The 21199-nt window shown below is 46.2% G+C and overlaps 2 protein-coding genes across 4 annotated transcripts in view; one reads left to right on the top strand and one right to left on the bottom strand.

Annotated features, from left to right (window-relative positions):
* Positions 1–55: 55 nt before the first annotated feature.
* mdm2 (MDM2 proto-oncogene) lies at positions 56–9296 on the top strand. Of its 3 annotated transcripts, XM_076722403.1 has the most exons (13): positions 57–203; positions 2074–2109; positions 4212–4276; positions 4360–4434; positions 4614–4747; positions 4899–4948; positions 5207–5265; positions 5413–5500; positions 5594–5781; positions 5901–6032; positions 6300–6371; positions 6453–6630; positions 6790–9296. In XM_076722403.1, exons 3-13 carry the CDS (start codon positions 4226–4228, stop codon positions 7293–7295), a joined length of 1533 nt encoding a protein of 510 aa, XP_076578518.1. In that variant the 5' UTR covers positions 57–203; positions 2074–2109; positions 4212–4225; the 3' UTR covers positions 7296–9296. The 3 variants fall into 3 exon arrangements, with proteins under 3 accessions (XP_076578519.1, XP_076578518.1, XP_076578520.1); XM_076722404.1 differs by lacking the exon at positions 2074–2109 and having other exon boundaries at positions 56–203; XM_076722405.1 differs by lacking the exons at positions 57–203; positions 2074–2109 and having other exon boundaries at positions 4077–4276.
* A 369-nt stretch (positions 9297–9665) lies between these two features.
* The window catches only part of LOC143315128 (plexin-B2-like), a 144294-nt gene continuing 132760 nt past the window's right edge, over positions 9666–21199 (bottom strand). The window contains exons 33-43 of the mRNA XM_076722610.1: positions 19040–19117; positions 18788–18866; positions 18177–18277; positions 17885–17966; positions 17516–17667; positions 17045–17205; positions 15700–15847; positions 15549–15613; positions 14849–14924; positions 14656–14730; positions 9666–14374 (exon numbers count right to left, since the gene is read on the bottom strand). Of these exons, the coding sequence (XP_076578725.1) occupies positions 14270–14374; positions 14656–14730; positions 14849–14924; positions 15549–15613; positions 15700–15847; positions 17045–17205; positions 17516–17667; positions 17885–17966; positions 18177–18277; positions 18788–18866; positions 19040–19117 (1122 nt within the window). The 3' untranslated portion in view covers positions 9666–14269. The remainder of the gene's footprint in view (positions 14375–14655; positions 14731–14848; positions 14925–15548; positions 15614–15699; positions 15848–17044; positions 17206–17515; positions 17668–17884; positions 17967–18176; positions 18278–18787; positions 18867–19039; positions 19118–21199) is intronic.

Below are 21199 nucleotides of genomic sequence, written 5' to 3'. Positions count from 1 at the left end.
ACTCTCGGCCGCCGTACGTGACTGTACGTCTGCTATCGTTAGCCTGAGCTCCAGCTGCAGTATCAGTGTTCGGCCAGAGGGAGCACCACATGAGCAAGTGTTAGGAGGAACAACTGATCAGTACACAGATCCACTATATGTAGTTCACCTCACTGCTGAAGTGGAAAATAAACGCTGTTGATTCATCAAGAGTCACTGATAAGGTAGGTTAATTATGATTACATTTTGTTTGTCACGGATCAATTCTGTAACAACAGCGCGTTAGCAGGTGGTTAGCAGCTTGCTAGCAGGCCGCGGAGCCTCGTGTTTTCTTGGCTGAGTAGGACTGAGGAGAACCGCATTGGTCGCGCCTCCCCTGCTGGTCTCCCTGTTCATGGATTACGGGAAAACGAAAAGAAATGGGACACATATATTAAGGTTTCTGAGATGAAATTCACCACTGTTGCAGGTTTTACCAGCGGCTTTATATTTGCAGATTCTCGAACGTACATTGTCTTATCGCGGGTTAGCTAGTTTTAGCTTGGCTAAAGTTTTTGCAAGTTAGCTAACGTTAACTAATTTGTGTGTAACTGTTTTGAGACAGCTGTTTTTGCATGTAATTTGGGCTGATTCTGGAACTGCAGGTACTCGTGAATGTTGTGATTAAACAGATTGAGGTAGAAGTGGGTACCGTGTTTTTAGCATGTTAGCTAATCTACAAGACCTTAGTATGTTGGGTAACGTTATTTTCGGGTTGCTAATCGTACGTTTCTGCATGCTAATCCGTGGTTGTTGTATTGTCATAAGCGTGAAACGCTAATTTTAGCATTAGCTTTTAATTTGACTAAAAGAGTAAGCCCGTCGACCGTTAAACTGAAGGTGCAGCTCATTAATCTTCCATTGATGCGCGTAAAGGTGTAGTTAACGCGTCCTGTGATGGTGCCAGAGTTAAGTCTGCCTTCGTCACGTCTGTTGGCGAGGCACAAAGTCTGTGCGAGGGGAGGAGGAGGAGGAGAGCGGGACAAGTCCGGGCATATTTTCTCTGCGTGTGTTTGTTTCAGCAGCTGTTTGTAAGCTGCGCGTGAGCGAGTCATTTCTTCTGTACAGTCACTCAGACCTCTGCCCAGACATATTCACATGTAACGGCCACAGCATGACCAAACAAGGCTGGGGGGGGGGGGGGGGGCTCGGGGTCAGAGGTCAAACTCTCTGGATGAGGATTTTCTGCTCTGTCACTGAGCTCAGCCCTGTCAGACGGCTGTGGTGTGTAGTTCAAAGGGTGTCTTACTGTGGGACAGACACTCCAAGCTTAATTAATTTTCTCATATTGATTATGCATCTGATGTTCTAAATTTGATTGATTGTTTATGTATTTTCTCCCCTTGATTCTGAATATACATGAGGCTTTTGATAAGTCTTAGAGTATTTCTCTGATACTGTACATTAAAGAATTTCTTCAGTCAGCTTCTGGTGGATTTCCAGTCAGTCTGCTTTTTCAAATGCATTTCCTGGCAGGCTTTTAGAAAGGAAAACTGTAGATTAAACGTGTTTTTGGGTGAACTGGAGGAGCCCCTTGGTCCAGTGACTCATCACTTGTCGGATGTTTTTGGATCAGACTAAATTTAGCTTGATGTGCTGCCAAATAAAGTAAATGGGGAAGTGATGTGTGGTTGCATTTTTACTCATTTCTTCATTTTCCATGGACCCCGAGAACAGTCCTGCTGTGGACACACGCTGTGCCAGTGTTGTGTCTGTGATCTAGCCCTGTTTGGCCCTGGTTAACACTGGTTAGTGTAATACTGTTAGACCGGGTAGTGTGGTTACTTAATTTTGACACGCATGAGTCATCATGAACTAGTCCTGACATGTCTGATGGGCTGTGAATGAATCAGCTGTTACTGGCAGTTTACGTGAAAGTACACCATATTCCAGCTGACTCAGCCTGGAGTGGCCCTGTTGGGCCCTGATAGGCCCCAGCTAGGCTAGACCAGAGCATTTAGGCTGGTCTAGTCCTGACATGTCTGAGTAGGTCTATAAGAGGCTGCAGCTCCTCTCTGCTCCACTCTGACTGCACTTTATGCTTTTCTTGCACAGGATGGACTGCTGATACTTTTTACTCTGCATAAACTGGTAAGACTTCAGTTAACACCTGATTTATATCCAAAAATACTGCAGATGACGAACAACCAGTGAAACTGATGAATAACTCCTTTTCATGAACTATTCACCTGATAACTTTTTGTGGTGAGTTGCACCGTGATCGCACTGTGTTGTTGTTTCACACAGTTCTGTTGTAAAATAGTGATTCTAAGAAAATGTCATTAAAAACTGAATTTATGGTTTCATTTTTAGTCTTAACTTGACACTTCATTTTATTGGACTTTAAATCAGTTCATGTGTGATTTTTGTCTGCATTTGACATTTTTTTGTGCAACTTATCATTTGGCCAGAAAGTTGTGAAACATGATCAGTTAATCATCATGATAATTACTGACACATCTGGCTTTAAAGTTTAGATTTTTAACCCTGTGGAGTCTGAGGGTCTTTTCAGAAACTGCTGATTTTGGCTGCTCTGATGTTGTCAGTTTGGACAAATGTCAGTTGCTTTCTGAAGACATGACTTTTTGTATTTAGAGTTCTTCTGCAATAATATTTGGGTGTTTGTATTTCATGATTTTACTTGTGTTTTTAAATAGCTGGTAAATCAACTTGTTGTAAATTGTAGTTTAGAGCTGTGCAGGGATGTGTGAAGAAGCATTACCTTACCCACTGGAGGAGTACATCACCCCTGTGTTTTAGATTAATTGGGATTGAGAGTTTGCAGTAGGACATGTAAGGGCTTTTACACTGAATATGCAAAGGAGCTGTTCACAGGTCAGCTCAGGTAAACGCCTGAGTACGAACTACAAACCTGCAGGGCCATAAAGCTGAATGAGTGGGTCGTGAACTGAGTGTAAAATGTAGAAAGTTAAAGTGAATATTGGTGAATTTTATTGGCGACCAGCTGTGCTCTGTACAGCTGTGAACGCTCAGACTGGAGATAATTCAACTCCGTTCATTTGAGGCGAAGTTCGTGCTGTTCCTGTACTGGATTGAATTAACTGGTAACTGTTTCCTGGTGACTGGTCCAGTCGACCGCAGAGGCTTTTTGATTGTGTCAGATTTCAGTCTGTTAATCAGCATCAATGACAGCGGCATTGATTGGGATTACTGAACATCAGGGTTGTGGTTGTTTTGGCTTCTTGTTATTTGCAGAGTTGAAAGGTAAAGCTGATGAGATTTGATGAGGGATTTAAGAGGATTTGGACGTGATGAGTAAATTCCTTTTGAATGCTCCGCCCCGTCTCCTGAGCTCGGCGAGAGGACAGCACGCTGTCAAAGAGGAGAAAAGACTTCTGGCATGTTAAGTTTTCTTGAGTGTGACTCAGTGGAGGTGAGCTGAAGGATGTCAGGTGAAGCTCAGCCGTCCACACACACACACACACACACACACACACACACACACACACCGCTGAGTCAGAGCGATGCAGCTCTGGGCTTTGAAGGAAACTGAAATATTTAACTTCTGCTGAACAGCAGCCACACGTGGAAATTACTGGATGACGGCACCTTGAATTTTCCTCAGTTTCTCCTTTAAAGTTGCTCTAATCAGGACTTTTATTCTGAAATTATCTCCACCTCTGCAGTTTCCCTCTGCTGTCTGGAGTGTGTCAGGCAGCAGCTGGAAACCTGCTGGAGCCCATCTGTCCACCACCACTGACAGACAGACAGTTAACAGCTGGCTGCTGAACACTGAGGAGCGTTCAGCAGCTAAACAACTGCACAGTTTTCTCAGGAGTTGGTGGAGACCAGAACAAAGCTGAACACAGGAGGATTATTGACTTGCGTCCGTTAAGCAGTTTCACTGCAGTGATTGCTGCTGGTGCTGTGTGTCTGCTGGATGTGTAAAAGCCAACAAGAAGTTCACCCCAACAACTTCACTTCTTCTGACTTTGTGATAAAACTGTTGAAAAGTCAAGAAGTTACTGGTTCAAGTTACTGGTTCAGTGGTGAAATCAGTTGAAACAGGTGTGTGTTCACAAACGTTTGCAGCACAAACAGGAAGTTTGCATAACAGTGAATGAGACGGGTGTGTGGGTGTGTTTCGTGTGTGCTCACGCAGAGGAAGTCAGTTGAGTAGGTGGTCCTACTTTTATGTATATATTTAGCACTAATAAGCTGTTTCTGTGCAGAAATCAGCTTCATCATGTCAGCTGACGGGGAGGTCAACGCCAACGCCGCTGACGACAACAAACTGGTGAGCGCAGCGAGTTGCTGACTTCCTTATTGTCTGCTTGTCTACTTTTACTGTTTGACCTGACGTTTCCTGTGTGTGTTCAGGTCAGACCAAAGGTGGAGTTCCAGACTTTGCTGCAGCATGCAGGAGCCACGAAAGACGTCTTCACCATGAAGGAGGTACAGCGTGTCCGTCTGTCTGTCAGCTGGTATCAGCTGTTAGTTGATGAAGAAACACTCCAGGTCTAATAACCTGCTCGTGTTCGTGCTCCACCGTGTAGCACGATGGCGTGTCAGGAGCTGATTGGTTGTTGACTGTGCATTTCTCCCATCATGCATCTGTGACGGTCTTCCCGCAGGTGATGTTCTACCTCGGGCAGTACATCATCCAGAAGCAGCTGTATGACCAGAAGCAGCAGCACATCGTCCACTGCTCCCAGGATGCACTGGGGCGGGTGCTGGGAGTCGACAGCTTCTCCGTTAAGGAGCCGCGGTGAGATTCAGACGTCACCTTTTGTTCGGTCCTGCTCTGAAATGAGTTTGTCAGTAACGTAAAGCGTCGTCGTCTTACTTTGAACGTGAAAATAAAGCTTTATGTCTCAGCCTTCGCCAGCGAGGTCACTCGAACATGTCTGATGTTTCAGGGTTCTGTTTGCGATGATCACCAAGAACCTGGTGGCCGTGAGAAGTCAAGGTAGGACTGCTCCTCTTTGTCTGCAGCACGCTTTCACACTCACATTTAACGGGATCGTTCACGAGTCCACAAGTGCTGAGTGTGAGGCGCAGAGAAGGATTTCCTCTTTTTAATTTCCTCTCTGCGGCCGTGCTCCTCGATGCACCTCCTCCTCATGTGTTTCTCCTCCTCTTAGTTTCCCCTTTCACCTCCTCCTCCTTCGTCATCTCTCGCCTGCTGCTCAGATTCAGACCAAACTAACCCGTCTTTCTTTATTAGAGTCGACGTCAGACTTGAGTGAACCACACAGTAACAGTCAGACGGACAGAGGGACAGAGGTGAGACACACAGACGCACACGCACACAGACGCACACACACACACACACACACACACACACACACACACACACACTGCCTATAATACAGCTGGGGGATTTTTATGTTGACAATGAAATGGGACGTTGAATGTGTGTTTGTGTTTTAGGACGCAGATTCAGAAAGTTGCTCTTCATCGCCAGACAGGAGGAGAACGCGACGGAGGAGGAGGAGGAGTCGCAGGAACAGCGACCCCGGTGAGTTCTTCCTCTGAGATGCCGGCGCTTCAGTAAAGCTCCTAAACACACCTGTGATATTGTGACTAAACTCCGCCCACCTGATCTGCTCAGGACCCTCCCAGAGAGAAGAGAACGATGAGGAAGAGGAGGAGGAGGAAGAGGAAGGAGAGGGCAGGAAGAGGAGGAGGTCCGACAGCTACTCCCTAACCTTTGATGACAGCCTGTCCTGGTGTGTGATCGGTGGACTGGGAAGTGGGCGGGACCGACACAGCAGCCAATCGTCCGACTCGCACAGCTCGGTGACTCTCTCACACACTCACACACACACACACACACACACACACACACACAGAGGCTTTCTTTTTACTGATGTAGAATTGTTGTGTTGGTTTCTAACGTGGACTGTGTGTGCGTTCAGTCTGGGAGGTCAGAGGTCACGGTTGCAGCCTCAGACTCAGACAGCGACAACTTCAGCGTTGAATTTGAGGTGGAGTCCATCGCGTCCGATGACTATAACGAAGACGATGCTTCTCTGTCTGCAGATGACCAGGTAACCCCGACACCGGTCCCCGTTATCATGAATGAATGGATCTGTGTGTGTGTGTGTGTGTGCGTGCGTGCGTGCAATAGAGCCATTGAGCTCCATTAAAAACACATCAGTGAACACACACACACACACACACACACACACACACACTCACTGAAAACTACAGTGAGCAGCTGTTTTAGGAAATGACTGAGCTCTTTCAAAATAAAAGCATCGCTGCACAAACACTCAGCCCTCTTTTGACCCGTCGACCTGTCTGTCTGTGTCCAGGTGTATGAGGTCACCATCTTTGAAGCAGAGGATGAGGACTCCTTTGATGAAGACACAGAGATCACTGAAGCTGTGAGTCTGAACGCAAACACACACACGAATTAAACACACACACACTTGCTGTGTAGGTCTAACTGTGTGTGTTCCTCTCAGGATTACTGGCGGTGTGTCAAGTGTGACGAGCTGAATCCCCCTCTGCCCAGAAACTGCCTCCGCTGCTGGACACTGCGCTGCGATTGGCTGCCTGAGGATATAATAAAGTCGGCTTCCTCCAGCCCTAAAGCCCTGCCCCCAAAGCCAACTGACCAATCAGCAGCCAAAGAAGCTCCAGGTGGGTTTCAGTCGCAGGTCAGACGACATTTAATGTAATTAACAGGATTAAAAAGCACAGTGTGCTTTGCTAAATGGAGATACAGGAGATTCAACCAGTAAGCTATTGATTGATTGATTGATTGATTGATTGATAATCGGTCGGTTGTGTCTCCTGAAGGTTCTGATGTCGAGGAGAACGAAGGAGTCGATGTTCCAGATGGGAAAAGGGCGAAAACCCCCCTCCTGTCGCAGTGTCTGTCTGACTCCACTCTCTCTGCTCCGGACTCCACCTCCTCGCCCTGCAACTCCCAGGATCTCCTCTCCTCCTCCCAGCCCTCCTCCTCCTCCTCCCAGCAGAAGCTCTGGACTTCTGACTCCCAGGCCTCCTCCTCCAGCAACTCCCAGGAGCTTCTCCCATCTTCCCCCACCGATCCGCCTCCTCTTCCTCCCGCCGTGGTCCCCGAGCTGGAGCGCAGCGTGTCCGCAGAGTGGCGGCTGCCGGACTCGTGCCTGGACCCCTGTCTCATCTGTCAGTCCCGGCCAAAGAACGGCTGCATCGTCCACGGACGGACCGGACACCTCATGTCCTGCTACGTCTGCGCCAGGAAGCTGAAGAAGAGGAACAAGCTGTGTCCGGTGTGCAGGCTGCCAATCCAGTCTGTCATCCTCACCTACCTCAGCTGAGACCCCCAGTCTGTCCCCAACCTCCATCGGTCCTCACCTACCTCACCTTGATACCCCTTTCATGCGGCGGACACGTGTGACGAAGGTGTTCTGAACAAACCCTCGTCGGCCCGTTGGTGTTAGAAAGCTGTCACAGGTTCGTCTCTGGTGAGACCTCAGTTCACTTTAGTTCCTTAATCTTCACAACGACCAGAGAATACATCCAATAATTACCAAATGAAAGTTTACTTTAATGTTTTGGTTTCACTTTTCTGCCTCGGTCATGGGCACATATCTGCACTTTAACTTCATTTGCTCATTTTCTTATTACTGGGTTTGTCTATTATTGTCAGAAGATGCTGCGTCAGAGCAGAAGGTGATGAATTCAATTAGCTCGTTCGGTCAGAGTAACAGAACTAATCCAAAGATTTACAGCGAGAAGTAACAGAAGAAGAACAAAGCTGCGGCTCGTTCAACATGTCAGCTTCAAACGTCACTGAAGCAAAACAGGATGACACAGTGCTTATGTTGGGGACTACTTTCAGCAGCGGATTAATCCACATTAGTGAGTGTTTGTAGCAGCAGGAGGGTGTGTGTGGGGCTCAGTTAACATAAACTTGGGTGTGTGTGTGTTCACGGTAATGAAGGAAGACGTCGGCCGGTTCAGCAGAGGCTCGCTGATGTGCTTACACTAGATTTTGGACAACAATGGAGGTGAATGGCACAGAGGAAGAAGCTCAATCAGGCTGTGATTCGCCCACAAAACATGTCAGCGGATACATTCAGCGCTGCTTTGAGTCTTTTCCTGGAATTTGTTGAGATTAACAAAATGCAGAAGTTTAGGATTCGTAGAAAATCTTGAGTTCAGTGGTGGTTTTGGTCTTTTGATGGATATGTTGATTAAAAAATGTAGATTATCACCAGACTTATCCTTTAAATGATGCTTAAACCTGAAAATCATTGGATTGTTTTCATCCCAAACGTCTCTGTGTCTGTCCTCAGTCTGTTCACCTGCCTCATCTCAAGTTGCTCATACTGAACAAAAGGAACACTTCCTGTTTTCCATCTCACCCGCAGTCAGACGACTGACAGACAGACAGACAGTCACCTTCCAATTTGGGTAAATAGGCCAATCAGGACGCCCCAAAATGTCGGATTGTTCCTTTATGTCTTGTTCCGTCATCTGGAAAGGTGTGTGTGGTCATGCTTTATTTTATGGGTCTGTAATTTCTTAAGATATTTCCTGGAAATAATTCTGGAATTTGATACTAATTATAGGAAAAATGGGAATTTTCTTGAGGGAAAAGTTCTGTTTGAACACATGTAAATGTTCATTGTTTTTAGGAAACTTTCTGAAAAGCTGCTGCTAAAAGACTCGTTTACACCAGCAATTAATTTGAATTATTTATTTATAAGCATCCCAAATGAACACTTTATTTTCCCTGTAATGAGTAACAGATTGCTCAGTTCTTTCCAGGAAACTTTTTGTAAATAATAAGGAAATTATTCAAAAATTATGGACCCATGAAATAAAACTTTACACTTTACAGGTTGTAATTTCCTCATGCTTTTGTTGAAGGTTTGTGGAAATTTGAAATTTGTAATTCCTTTGAAGTTCCTTTAAAGAAGAATGTGTTCATTCATTATTAGAGATATAATCTTCTATATATTGATTTGTTTGCTTTCCCTGCTGTGCGCTGACTAAAAGAATCACAGGTTCAATCAGGTGATCGATTCTCACATCGCTCATTGAATTCTGTCTCTTTCTCACATCATTAATGCCAAATGACATCGTTCTTTCCAGGAAACTTCGCAGGAAATTAGGAGGAAATTACAGCCCATAAACTGAAGTGTTACCCAACATCTTAATTATTTATTCTAAGTTTATTTAAGATGCTGAAGTTTATTTAAGCAGACACTTTTCTACGCACTCTTGAAATAATAAGATGAATTTATGAGATAATTTCTGATATTTTCTGTTCAGAGTTTTCTGTGAACTGAATAAAGTTTAACTTCTGTGAACGGGAACGTGTCGTGGATTTGGACTAAAGCTTGTGTTCACATTGTTCCAGTGTTTTCTCTTTTACTCCCAGCAGGTGTTTGTGAAGTGATGCCTGCAGATGATTGTATGTGAGACTCATCAGCTGGAAAACACAGTGAGACCACAGCATGAAGCCTGAGCCCAAACTCAATAATAAAAAAAAAACCAAAACAATATTTACATTTCAAAAAATCTGGACTGTCAATGTTTTGAGATGAGCTCACAGAGCAGTCTGCAGCTGTTTGAAGGTGTAGTTCTTCAGAGGAACACAGGGAGGCAGTGTTGTCATGTTTTAACTCCACACAGAGCAGGTGAGTAACTGGCTGACAACCAAAACAAAAGAGGAAGACTTTCCATTTGTATAAACATCTTTTATTGGATATTTGGACTTCCTAGATCTGGCTTTTCTGCCCATTTCTCCTCAGAAGAGTCACCGATTTGGGCTCCAGTCCAGACCAGTTGGTTACTGGTAGTGCTGTTTGGGTTTCAAAAGTCTACACTTGGTCCAGTCCATCCAAACCATTTGTTTCCTACAACGATGTTACAAGAATAAACAATGGGAAGTTGTATTTGATATACAAACCGTTATACAATGGTATAAACACATTTCACCCTTGTGATATTGGTCAGACATCAGTACCAGTGGGCAATTTTCTGCGTAACATTCAAAATCTCTCCGAACCGTCGTTCACTCGTGCCTCATAAAACAAGTTTCACATCATTAAATCAAACAGCGGACGAATAAATCCTGTGCTGATCCTTCATCCAGTCATTTCACACCAGCCTCTAAAAACCGCCGAGCTAAACGTCACGTGCAGCTCACGTCCCGCTAACGCTTCCTAAACTGTGGTGGAACATGGGAATATACAGAAAACTGTGTGCGAGCTAAACCGACACCTTTCACAATCCATCATTCGCCGTCCAGTATTCCAGGTTAGTGGTTTGCAAATTCATTTTCCACACTGTTGACAAAAAAGACGGGTCGAAGGGCAAAGCGTCGGGCTGCTTTCTTTATCCTCAGTGTTATTTAAGAGTGCGTTAGCTGCCGCCGTCTGCATGAAATGACGAAGCACGTGGCAACATGAATTGCTGCAGAGCCTTTGTTGAGGCAGAGATAATCCCCAGTTTCACATTCAGCTGTCAAAAACCAAATCCAGCCTCGTCTCTGAGCGAGCTTCTGCTGGTGAAACTCGGGCTGGGACGAATGGAATATAACGTTTGTTGTTAGATCTTTATTAAAATTAACAGGCCCTCAAAGAATACAGACAGAAAACACGTTTCATAAACACCCAAAGAAGAAGTCGTTTGAGATGAAACCCAGTGAGTTACAGCAGCTAGCATACGGAGGTTAGCTAGCCGTGGGCTAAACGCCAGGCATGAGCTGCACCAGCTCTTCAGAAATCCATTTCTTAATTTGTGTGTGAGGTCCTTCCTCAGTTCTACCAGCTGGTTCTTCAGTAATGTGTGAATCGGTTGCTAGGAAACATGCTTACTGCTGTCCAATGACGAGCAATCAGCTATGTAAACAGGAAGTCACTGTAGCATCACAAGCTAGCATACCTTCTAAAAAATGGTTTTAGAGGTGATGTACCCTTTGTGAACGGAGGTGTTTGTTTCATGCGTGCATGGAGAAATCTGTGCACCTCAGCTGGTATTCAGTAGTAGTATTTGGTAGTATTCAGACATTTTGGAGGGAAATGTCAGATTATGCTAAGCTAACAGACGTGATTTAGTAAATTAGTCAAATGTTATTGGCCTTATGTTCAAGTTTCAGTTCGGCCGTACTCCATATTACCTCTTCCACTGTTTAAACAGGTCAGGTATTAGCATGCTAACGTTAGCTGGTTCAGTTACAGTTCCACCTGGAGGTCACAGGGTGGAAATATTTAACATTAACTAATCTGTTTGAGTTCTGTCACGTGTAAAACTTTTCATGTTAGAGCTCGTGTCTGAACAGCTGGTGCAACCGGAGACGTTTCATATGAAGTACGACAGATTTTACCTGCACGTTCTGCATCTGTTTTTGTTTTTCTATACATTTCTGACACTGAAGTGAAATTCACCGAACGGTTTACGACAGCTGATGCTAACGACGGCGTCTAAATTTGTTTTTGAGCAAGCTTAAAATACTTCTGACAGTGCCAGCGTGGCCCTCTAAAATGTTCCCCTGCTCTTCAGCTCAGATCCACGAGCACGCCGTAGACCTGCTCTACACCTGCATGTGCCTCGACACCTTTTTTTGGCTTTTACTTCCAAATCCACCTTCAGTTCTTCTCTTTAAGGCACTCGCCGGTGGCAAAAAGGAGGCAGAAAGAAGCGAGTGTTGGCGAGGAATAAAGATGGAGACGTCCTTCAGAGATGAGAGAATCAGATGTTTTATATTTCACAAAATAAAACTGAAGTGTTTGTAGAGTAAAGATTGAGCTCTTATGGCAGCAACAAAGAGTGACAGTTTGATTCGAAAAGCTGGTGGAAGTTTTGCCAAAAGTCAATGAAACAACCTCCCAAAAAGTTTCACATTTCAACAGATTTTATAAAAGTACCACCAGATCAGTCAACACACAGCTGTTCGTTCCCCTCGTCTCTACAGTCAAACAGGAAGTCAAACGACACACCGATAACACACACATGTAGTCTGAAGTTATTTGGCACCAAAGTGGCTTAAAAACCAATTTCTGAGAGAAATGCCCACAGAAAGCTCACGAGAAGCACAAACAAAGACGCTCGGGTGGGTTCGTTTCAGTCTGCGTGTGCGGAGGCCGGCGGGCGGCGGGCGGCGAACCTCGCCGTGCGTCCGTCCACAGTTTGAGGAGACGGGAGAACAAAGTCCCAGCACCAGCCTGAAGGTCGTATTGCTTCAGAATTTAAAGATGCAGTTTGTAAGACTTGAAGACGCAGGAATCAATAAATCCCACTTCACAGAAAAACCCCAAAGCGAAAAAACAAAGACGCTTTGAGGCTTTGAGCTTCTTCCCCCGAAGGTGACGGTCCACCATCCGGCCCACAAACTGCATTTTTAATCTTTCAGGTGAACGAGCGTGGCGCGTGGTCTGGGCTCAGAAGGCAAAGAACGAAGCAGCTACATGACGATTCTCTGACGGTGATGAACGACACGAAGCACAGGAGGAGGTCACGAGTTCATTCACACTTCAGGTGTGTAACGGCACTTAAACCCACGGAGCGCTCGGAGTCGTCTAATAACTTGGTCCACGGTTCACTCGTTTACGGAGCGGTTACTAAAATAACGGGTGATTCTTATCTCATACTTCTCCGACAAACAGCCGACGTTTTCCTTCACTCGGCTTAAAAACGTCTTTAGAGACGCGACGATGACACTGCTCCACTTTAAAAAACGAAGGGATTTTTAGGGACGAGGTTTGTGCAGGATTGATCGATGGAGCCACAAACGAAACTAAAGCAGCTTCTTATGAGACATTTAATGGGCAAAAAGGACTTTTTGTCTCGTCTGATTGTGTTTTATCGATTTGTTTTAATGTTAGAGCTGGACAGCAGCGCTGATGCTAACTGTGCTAACCTGCTAACATCAGATAAACTGAAGCTGCACTGGATGCTTCTTCTTCGTCACACTGGCAACGCTCGAGTGAGGCCTAAATAAGTGGATTTAATCCATTTTAACGCTTTCCCGCCTTGATATTAGATTCACTTTTTTGGAGGATCCACGATTCCGTCTTCAGAAGACACTTTTCCTCCTACGTGTGCGGTTCAACAGAAAAGTAAAAAATAAGGGAGCGCTCAAATTATGCAGATTATAAGAACAAATCACGCTTAGAAAGAAAGTTTGGCTGTTCAGATCACATGATTAGACGTTTGTCACGAACAGTAAAAACAAGCTGGTCAACGGTGCTGATAACTACTGAACACACACACACACACACACACGCACACACACACAGGTTATGACATGGACCACCCTGATTAACACTTAATAAAAGAATAAAACTAAGTGGCACTGCGTCGGTCCGTTAAAAAGAAACACACGAAGAAGAATCAGAAGCTGCAGAGAAACAGACTCTGCCGACTGATCCGACACGAAAACAACATTTGGCCACGAACAAGAGAAGTCTGCGCTGCGTTTGATTTTTGGACTCGTCGTACCTGAATTCACGCCGCACAGCTGCGCCCTCAAGACAAACCAGGACCCTCGATTGGCCGGTGGTGTGTACCGTAGTGGGTTTTCATTGGCTGATTATTTTTAGGTTAAAGGTCGACGTTCATCCGAGCTGACCAGAGATCAGATTTCCTGGTTACCGTTTAGTGTGGCGACAGAAAAACTGACCTCAGATCAGGAGTCAGAGGCGAATTCACCTCACATCCACCGTTCACACACTTCAGCGTAACATGATGAGGAACGAGTGGTCACAAAGCGTCCCGGAGCGTCCAATCAGAACGTCCCAAAGGGTCGAGTAACAGAAAGAATATTTGGCGACGTCTCGTTCCTTCAGTTCTTCAACCATCCAGAAGTCTTTGTGTGTGGAAAATAAAATTTGTGGTGCAGAGAAGCCAAACACAGAAACGGCTCGGCCTGAGGATTACACAACGCCGGAGCTACCGTTAAAAAAAAAAAACAAAAAAAAAAACGCCCTTTGTTGTCGGGGAGCTTCCACCTGCAGCCGCGTCACGGCCGCCGTTTGCAAACCTCCGTGGTGTTTTGGGCTGCCGCGCGGACATAAACCGCACAGCCGGAGTCGACGTCAGCGCTTCAGTTTCCACCACTAACACTTCATCTGGAGTCCCATCACTCCTCCCCCTTCAGTCCTTATGTGGCCAACAGCTTCCTGTGGCTCCTCTAGCCCCTCCCACTTCAGTCCTTACATGGTCAAACGTTCGTTAGAGTCCGCGAGCTCGCCCTCCTTCGAGTCCTAAAATGGAAAACAACATCCTGCGTCTCAGTAGCCGTTAGCTCCTCCCCCTGACCCCTCCCTGAGGTCAGAGGTCAAAGGTCAGTGACCTTGTTCTCCAGGGCGGCAGCGATCTGTTGGAGGCGGAGGGTGAGCTGTCTGTTCTGGGCTGCCGGGTCCTCGTCCAGCGACTGGATGATCTGAGGAAGACGAGACCAAAGTTTTAGTTTCCTTTGATTGTTTTTGACTAAAACGACTTTATACTGAAGCAGCTGACAGAAAATAATCAACATTTCCACCATAATATTTGTGTTTTCCTGCAGGGATTCACTGATGAGTGACTCCACCGGGCTGAACGGTTTGCTCGTGCTGCCATCTAGTGGTCACGGCGAGCTTCGTCTCAGCCTGTGACGTGCAGCACTTTAAATAAGACAGAATTTAAGGGATTCACCGTGAAGAACAGAAATAAAAGGCTCCTCACCACGTCGTAGTACTTGCTGGCGTACTGGTACAGCTGATGTAAGGCCACCTGGGTGTTCAGCTTGTCTGTGTGTTGCTGCAAAGTGGAAACACGTCAAAACAGTTATTTTCTCCTTGTGTTTAGACATTAGCAAGTAAAAGTAAACACACACACACACACACACACACACACACACACAGTAGGTGGTTCATACCCTGGACACCTCAGCGAGGTGTGTGTTCATGTCCTGGTCACTGACTGGAACCATCTGTCTGATGCCCTTGTAGTAACTGTGGAAAACACACACACACACACACACACACACACACACACACACACACACACACACACACACACACACACCAGTCAGTCACTCATCAGTCTGTGTCATGTGATCAAACTGCATTAACGTTTCTGTCTCGTTTCCTGTTTCAGTGTCACACTCAGGCTTCGGAGCAGATCGCACACCTGTGCAGGTAAATCTCAGCCCGCCTGGTTCAGCTAAAATAAACTCTACTGTGTTTCAAACCAGAGACCACCTGAAAAAAGAGGGTCTGTGGTTGGTTCGTCCGTCCAACCAGAGGACTGAATGACAGCAGATGCAGATTTGAGCTTCCTGATCAGCTGCTGACGGCGAGCTGATCAGGAAGTGATCGTAAAGACGAACAGTGGAACAGATCAATAGCTGATCTCTGCCTTCTGATGTTCTAACTCGGGGTTAAAACCTCCTTCAGTCGCCGCTGAGCGTTAACTGTTCGTTCTGTGTTAATAAATTCTGCTGCCGTCGGCTTTTCAGCGGGAACCTCGGCAGCTGTCAGAGCCACATGTAGCCCAGCTGCTCACACACACACACACACACACACACACACACACACACGTCTGCTCGTTCACGACATTCAGAGCTGCAAACTCACTCGTCCACCATCTTCTTGTACGTTGAAATCTCTTTTGCATAGAGCAGCTTGTTGCTGGGAGACTCCTGCAGTCAGAGAGAGAAACAGACATCAGGTCAGTTTTCCAGAGCAGAAAACAAACCCGCTGCGATCTGCGCTGGCGTGAACTGACCCTGCTGAGCTTGTGCTCCGTCTTGGTGCAGGCGTCCATGAAGGTCTGAGAGATGACGTGCAGCGAAGCGTCCACCACCTCCGTCACATGGACGTCGAAGATGAAGTGGGGGTTCCTCAGGATGTTCACCCAAAAGCGCAGAGGCAAGCTGAGGAGACGCAGAGGTTCAGGTCAGAGCGTGAGGTTAGAAACACCTGGAAGTCACATCAGGTAACGAGGAGACACTAAAAACTGTGAGTTCAAATGTGCTGTGATAGATCTTCATCACAGTGGATTCAGGCCAGAGCTCCTGAAATAATACATTAAAGTGTCCTCTGGGACAAATCAAACATCTGACAAGCTCCAACATCAAATGATTCTGCAGGAAAAATCACCGAAACCATTAAAATAATCAATTATCTGTCAGTCGTCTAATCGATTCAGCTGAACTTCATGATTTTTGGGCAGTTTGATTAATTAGAAAACGTCATATTTAAAAACTCTTCATGTGTTTTTATATAAAAATCCTCATTTGTAAAGAAAAACTGAAGCTTCAGATGAATTTAATGGAGTAAAAAGTGAGACGTGGTGGAGGAGAAGCACACCGTCACATGGAAAGAAAAGAGTACAGTTCAAGTACTTCTAATTGGTAGTTCAGTAGAGTACTTGGGTAAAAGTACTTTGTTACATTCCATCACTCTGACTTTAAGAACCCGCTGACTCCGTTTCCGTCTCTCCTCCCTCCATCCTTTCATCTGCTCTGTCTCTGCCTCCAAGATCACAACCCTCGTCAATAATTCACCTCAGCTGATCAATATTTCACTGCCCAGCGTGTGTGTGTGTGTGTGTGTGTGTGTGTGTGTGTGTGTGTGAAGTTAAACAAGAAGAAGAGCGTCTGACTGATAACAGACCGACGATCAGATCCGGCTTTCAGCAGTGACGAGGACGTAATTACACTCGAGTTTGGCTGATGAGGTATCACACACACACACACACACACACACACACACACAGCGTGAGGAGCAGTGTAATCATTCCTCTTATGTCGTATCGCTCCAGCAGAGATTCAGAGAGGCTTTGAAGAGAAGCTGGCAGACGCCGAATCAGCGAGAAAGATCAGCCGTCAGAGTCGCCTTCTGACGGCGTTCCACGTGAGGCCGTTTGAAGCGCGTCACTGAAGAATCTCCCGTTTCCCGCCCGGATCACACGGCGTGCTCACGTACACGCTGCCGTCTTGTTTGGACTCTCGTCTTCTCACAGTAAATCAAGGTTTTACAGGATGAGAAGCAGCAGTTCGTCCTGCAGTCACAAACGCCAGAGTGTGTGTGTCTCTGCGTGTGCGTGTCTCCCAGTGTGTGTCCTCTACCTGTTGGTCTTCCAGATGTGCAGCGTCTCCTCGTCCACGTTGTCGTGTCTCAGCGCCTGCTCGTCCAGGAAGTCAAAGAAGTATTTGATGGCCGGAGGGACGACGGAGCTCGAGCACAAGACGCTGCGGAAGAAATCGTCCACGAACTGCTGCAGCGTGCCCTGCAACACACACACACACACACACACACACACACACACACACACACACACACACGTATATATAAAAGGCATGGTTGTACATGTTAGTGAAGAACAGGATGTGAAGTATTATCAAAGTAAAGTAAGCTCAGAGTGACGGACTGTCACTGGTCATTAATGCTGGAGCTGCTTTTACCGACGCTATTCAAGTTCTGTGGTTCTCAACCTGAGGGGTCGGGCCCCGACAAAGGGTCACCAGGTGAACTAATGAGAGCGAACACGCTGCGTTCATAATCTCTATGTGAACACACACACACACACACACACACACCTTGACTGACAGCAGCCTGGTCAGGTAGATCTCAGTGATGGCCTTGGTCATGGCCTTGTCCTTCATGCTGCCTCTCTTCGACTTCACTTCGTCGAGGTCGTCGGCCGGCCTCACCAGGTGGAAGGTGTTGTCGTCCTCCAGCAGCGAGTTTTCTGTCGGCGACACGGAGAGAAACTCTTTTCAGGCTTCGTCCAGCTGCTAAAGCTCACGAGATATCTGACGCCTGGTTATCGGAGAGCAGAGTCTGACAGCGCAGACGCTTTGAGAGACAGCTGAGAGTTACTGTTTGCTCTCAGGCTGCGTGCGTGTGTGTGTGTGTGTGTGTGTGTGAGTGTGTGTGTGTGTGTGTGTGAGTGTGTGTTTTCATACTCTCTTCATAGCTGTCCTGGTGCTGGTGGAAGGACTGTGTGTGTAAAACTCTGGACAGAACCAGCGTGGCGTTGTCCCGAACCTGCAAGACAAGAAATGAAATGAGTTCGAGATGAATCCTGATCGTCTGTCTGTCTGTCTCTGTCTGTCTCACAGTCTGTCTCAGTCTGTCTCAGTCTGTCTCTGTCTGTCTCAGTCTGTCTCTCAGTCTGTCTCTCAGCCTGTGGCTTTAAATGTCAGAGACGTCTGTCTGTACATGTCCGGACGTGAAGCGTCTTCAGACTGGACTCACGTTGTAATGAGCCAGCGTGTTCAGCCTCTTCCAGCGTCCTTCCTTCTGGGAAGTCAAGTCCATGTCGGACAGGATCTGACCCGTGGAGCCAGGACGCCACTCTGTGGACGGAGGAGACAATGATCTTTAAAGACAGAAGACGTCTGCTGACAGAAGGTACAGAAATCTTGACTGTGCTGTGGTTTTATGTCGTGTTTCTTCGCTGAGATCACCTGATTAAATAAAGGTGATTCATCCCTTTAAATCCTCTCTGAGAGTCTGATTCTGCTCTAACAGTCGTCTCTCTGTGGGACTAATGACGTTCTCTCTCTCTACCTCTTTATCTAATTAAGGGTAATTAAGCTGAGTCACTCACAGTGTGAACAAGAGCATCAGAATTATTCTATCTGAAGTTCTCTTTAAAGCGCAGTCAATAAATAAGAGTCTATCTGGTAGAAACCTCTTCTGACGGTGACCCTGCAGTTCCACCTCAGGCCTGCAGAGGGTGACAAACTCCTGCTCTGTGACCTTGATGCTGCGGCTTTCAGTGACAGTAAAATGATGTATTTGTATGAATCTCAGTATGATAATAATGTTTCTTCAGTGTTTGATCTTTGATCTGTTGGTCTTACCGAGCGCGACGCTCTCCACCTTTGGTCTCTGTGAGTACGGCAGATTCCTGTAAACCTGATCGATGATCTTCTCTTTCACCTGGAGAGCAGAGCGTTGAGACGTCACCTTTAAAAACGTCTGCTTGTCTGTATGATGTAAAATCAAGTGCTAATGTTTTCTGGAACCCAAAGTGAGAACATTCACACATTACAGAACATTTATGTTCTGATGCAGAGAGAAACAAAACGACCCGAGAGAGACGACAAACCCACCTGAGAGATGGTGTCACAGTTCAACACCTTGACCGGAGTCACATCTGGTCCCTCCCCGTGCACCAACACCTGCAGAGTCTGACATCGTGCACGCACACGCACATGCACACACACACACACACACACACACACACACACACACACACACACACACACACATCTGTCAGCCACACTGTGACTGTTTACAGCTGCTGTTTGGAGTTAATGTTACCACAGTCTGCAGAGCAAAGCATGCTGGGAGACTCAAAAACAAACAAACAAAAAAAAAAAATCACAGAAACCATCGAACATGAAAACAGCTGCAGATGAACTTTCTGCTGATTGAGAATTAAGAAGAAGTTTCAGCTCTGAATAAAAGATCGAGACGTTTTCCTTTAAATCTAAATTCTGATGTCGGAACACTTTTTATGAATAAAAGCATTTAAAAACACTGAATCACACGCGCACACACACACACACACACACACGCACGCACGCACACACACACACACACACTAGTGAGACATGGGAAGGCGCTGAGGATCGAGGAAAACGCCACCTTTGGGGCCATCCACACTGGGAGGAGTCACCGCAGACTATGACCACAGGGGGCGTCGGCACCCAGACCCCCCCGACTCTGGCAGACAGGTGGACCCCCACACCAAGGTGGGGAGCCCCCCGCCCAGCCGGGCCGAAGGGACTGAGCTGTAGGAAATTCCCTGCCATCCATGACTTGATATCTAAAGTGCAGTTAAAAAGGGCATCAATTGGCCCCATGGAGATACAGCAACGTACAGCTGTGTGTCATCAGCGTAGCTATGGAAACTGATGCCGTGTCTCCTGATCACGTCCCCCAGAGGAAGCATGTAAAGATTAAAAAGAACTGGACCTAAGACTGAGCCCTGGGGAACCCCACACCTGACTTCACGGGTTCCTGAGGAACAAGTATCCATAAACATCGGCCTGTGAGAAAAGAGTGGAACCAGTTAAAAACAGTACCAGAGGCCAACCAGGTGTCTGAGTCTATTTAATAAAATGTGATGGTCTGCTGTATCAAAGGCAGCGCTTAGATCCAGTAGAACCAAGACTGTGAGTTTCATGTTATCTAAGTTCCACCTGATGTCGTTTAAAATCTTTAAAAGTGCCGTCTCAGTACTGTGGTTCGTCCTAAAACCAGACTGATGTCTCTCAAACATGTTGTTTCTGTTCAAAGAGTCGTCGATTTGGTTCAAAACCAGTTTTTCTTGAATTTTACTTGAAAAGGGTAAGTTGGATACAGGTTGGTAGTTATTAAAAACGTTGGGGTCTGAGTGCTCTTCTTCAGGAGGGGCTTCACCTCAGCTGTTTTAAAGGTGGTGGGGAAGACGCCGTCTGAAGAGAGCAATTCATAATTCATCTGTTCCTCAAAGAATCCATAAGATGATTTTCAGAGTGAAGTGGGCATTGGATCTAAAAGGCAGGATGTTGGGTTTACTTGGGAGAAAACTCGACCAAGTGTCCTCACATCGACCAAAACTCTGCAGTGTTTCCTCAGTCAAAGACACCAATCAGGTGATCTGGTCAGGTCATCTGATGTCCTTGATTGTGGTTCTGAAGTGGTCTGCAAAGTTCTCACAGAGCGTCTGATGGCACGTTAAGAACTTTATTAAAATATCAAAGGTGGAGAAGAGGAACCGCGGGCTGATTCGTGGTCGATGATGAGTTGTGAGAAATGAGAAATTCTCGCCTGTTTAACTGCGTTATTGTAGGTTTTGAGTTGCTGCCGTAAAGTCTCAAGGTGGACTGTTAATTTTGATTTCCTCCATCTCCTCATATGTTTCCATACCTCCAAGCACAGAACTATGCCCACACACACTTTACTTCTTTCCCTCAATCTCCACTAGTTTCTCTTATTACTGAGGTGGTCTGTCTTCCAATGGCTCGCAGTCAGATTTCAGTATTATCTGACCTCATATCTTCGAACGTGTCGTCCCCTGTGAGGGTCAGGGAGAGCTGGGAAAGGGAGCTTGGCTTTGATTTGTCGGATGAGTGGAGAGAGGCGCTGATCAGGGTCAGTTCTACATCTTCTTGTGCTTGCCTTCGTTTAATCCAATTTAAGGTTCTCCACAAAGTTCATTTCACAGAAAACAGACTTGTGGTTTATCCCCAGCAGACCATGTTCATTTGTTTTTTTCTTGTCCC

The sequence above is a fragment of the Chaetodon auriga genome, chromosome 22, assembly GCF_051107435.1.
Source record: "Chaetodon auriga isolate fChaAug3 chromosome 22, fChaAug3.hap1, whole genome shotgun sequence".
NCBI lineage: Eukaryota > Metazoa > Chordata > Actinopteri > Chaetodontiformes > Chaetodontidae > Chaetodon > Chaetodon auriga.
This window is presented reverse-complemented; position numbering and strand designations above follow the sequence as displayed.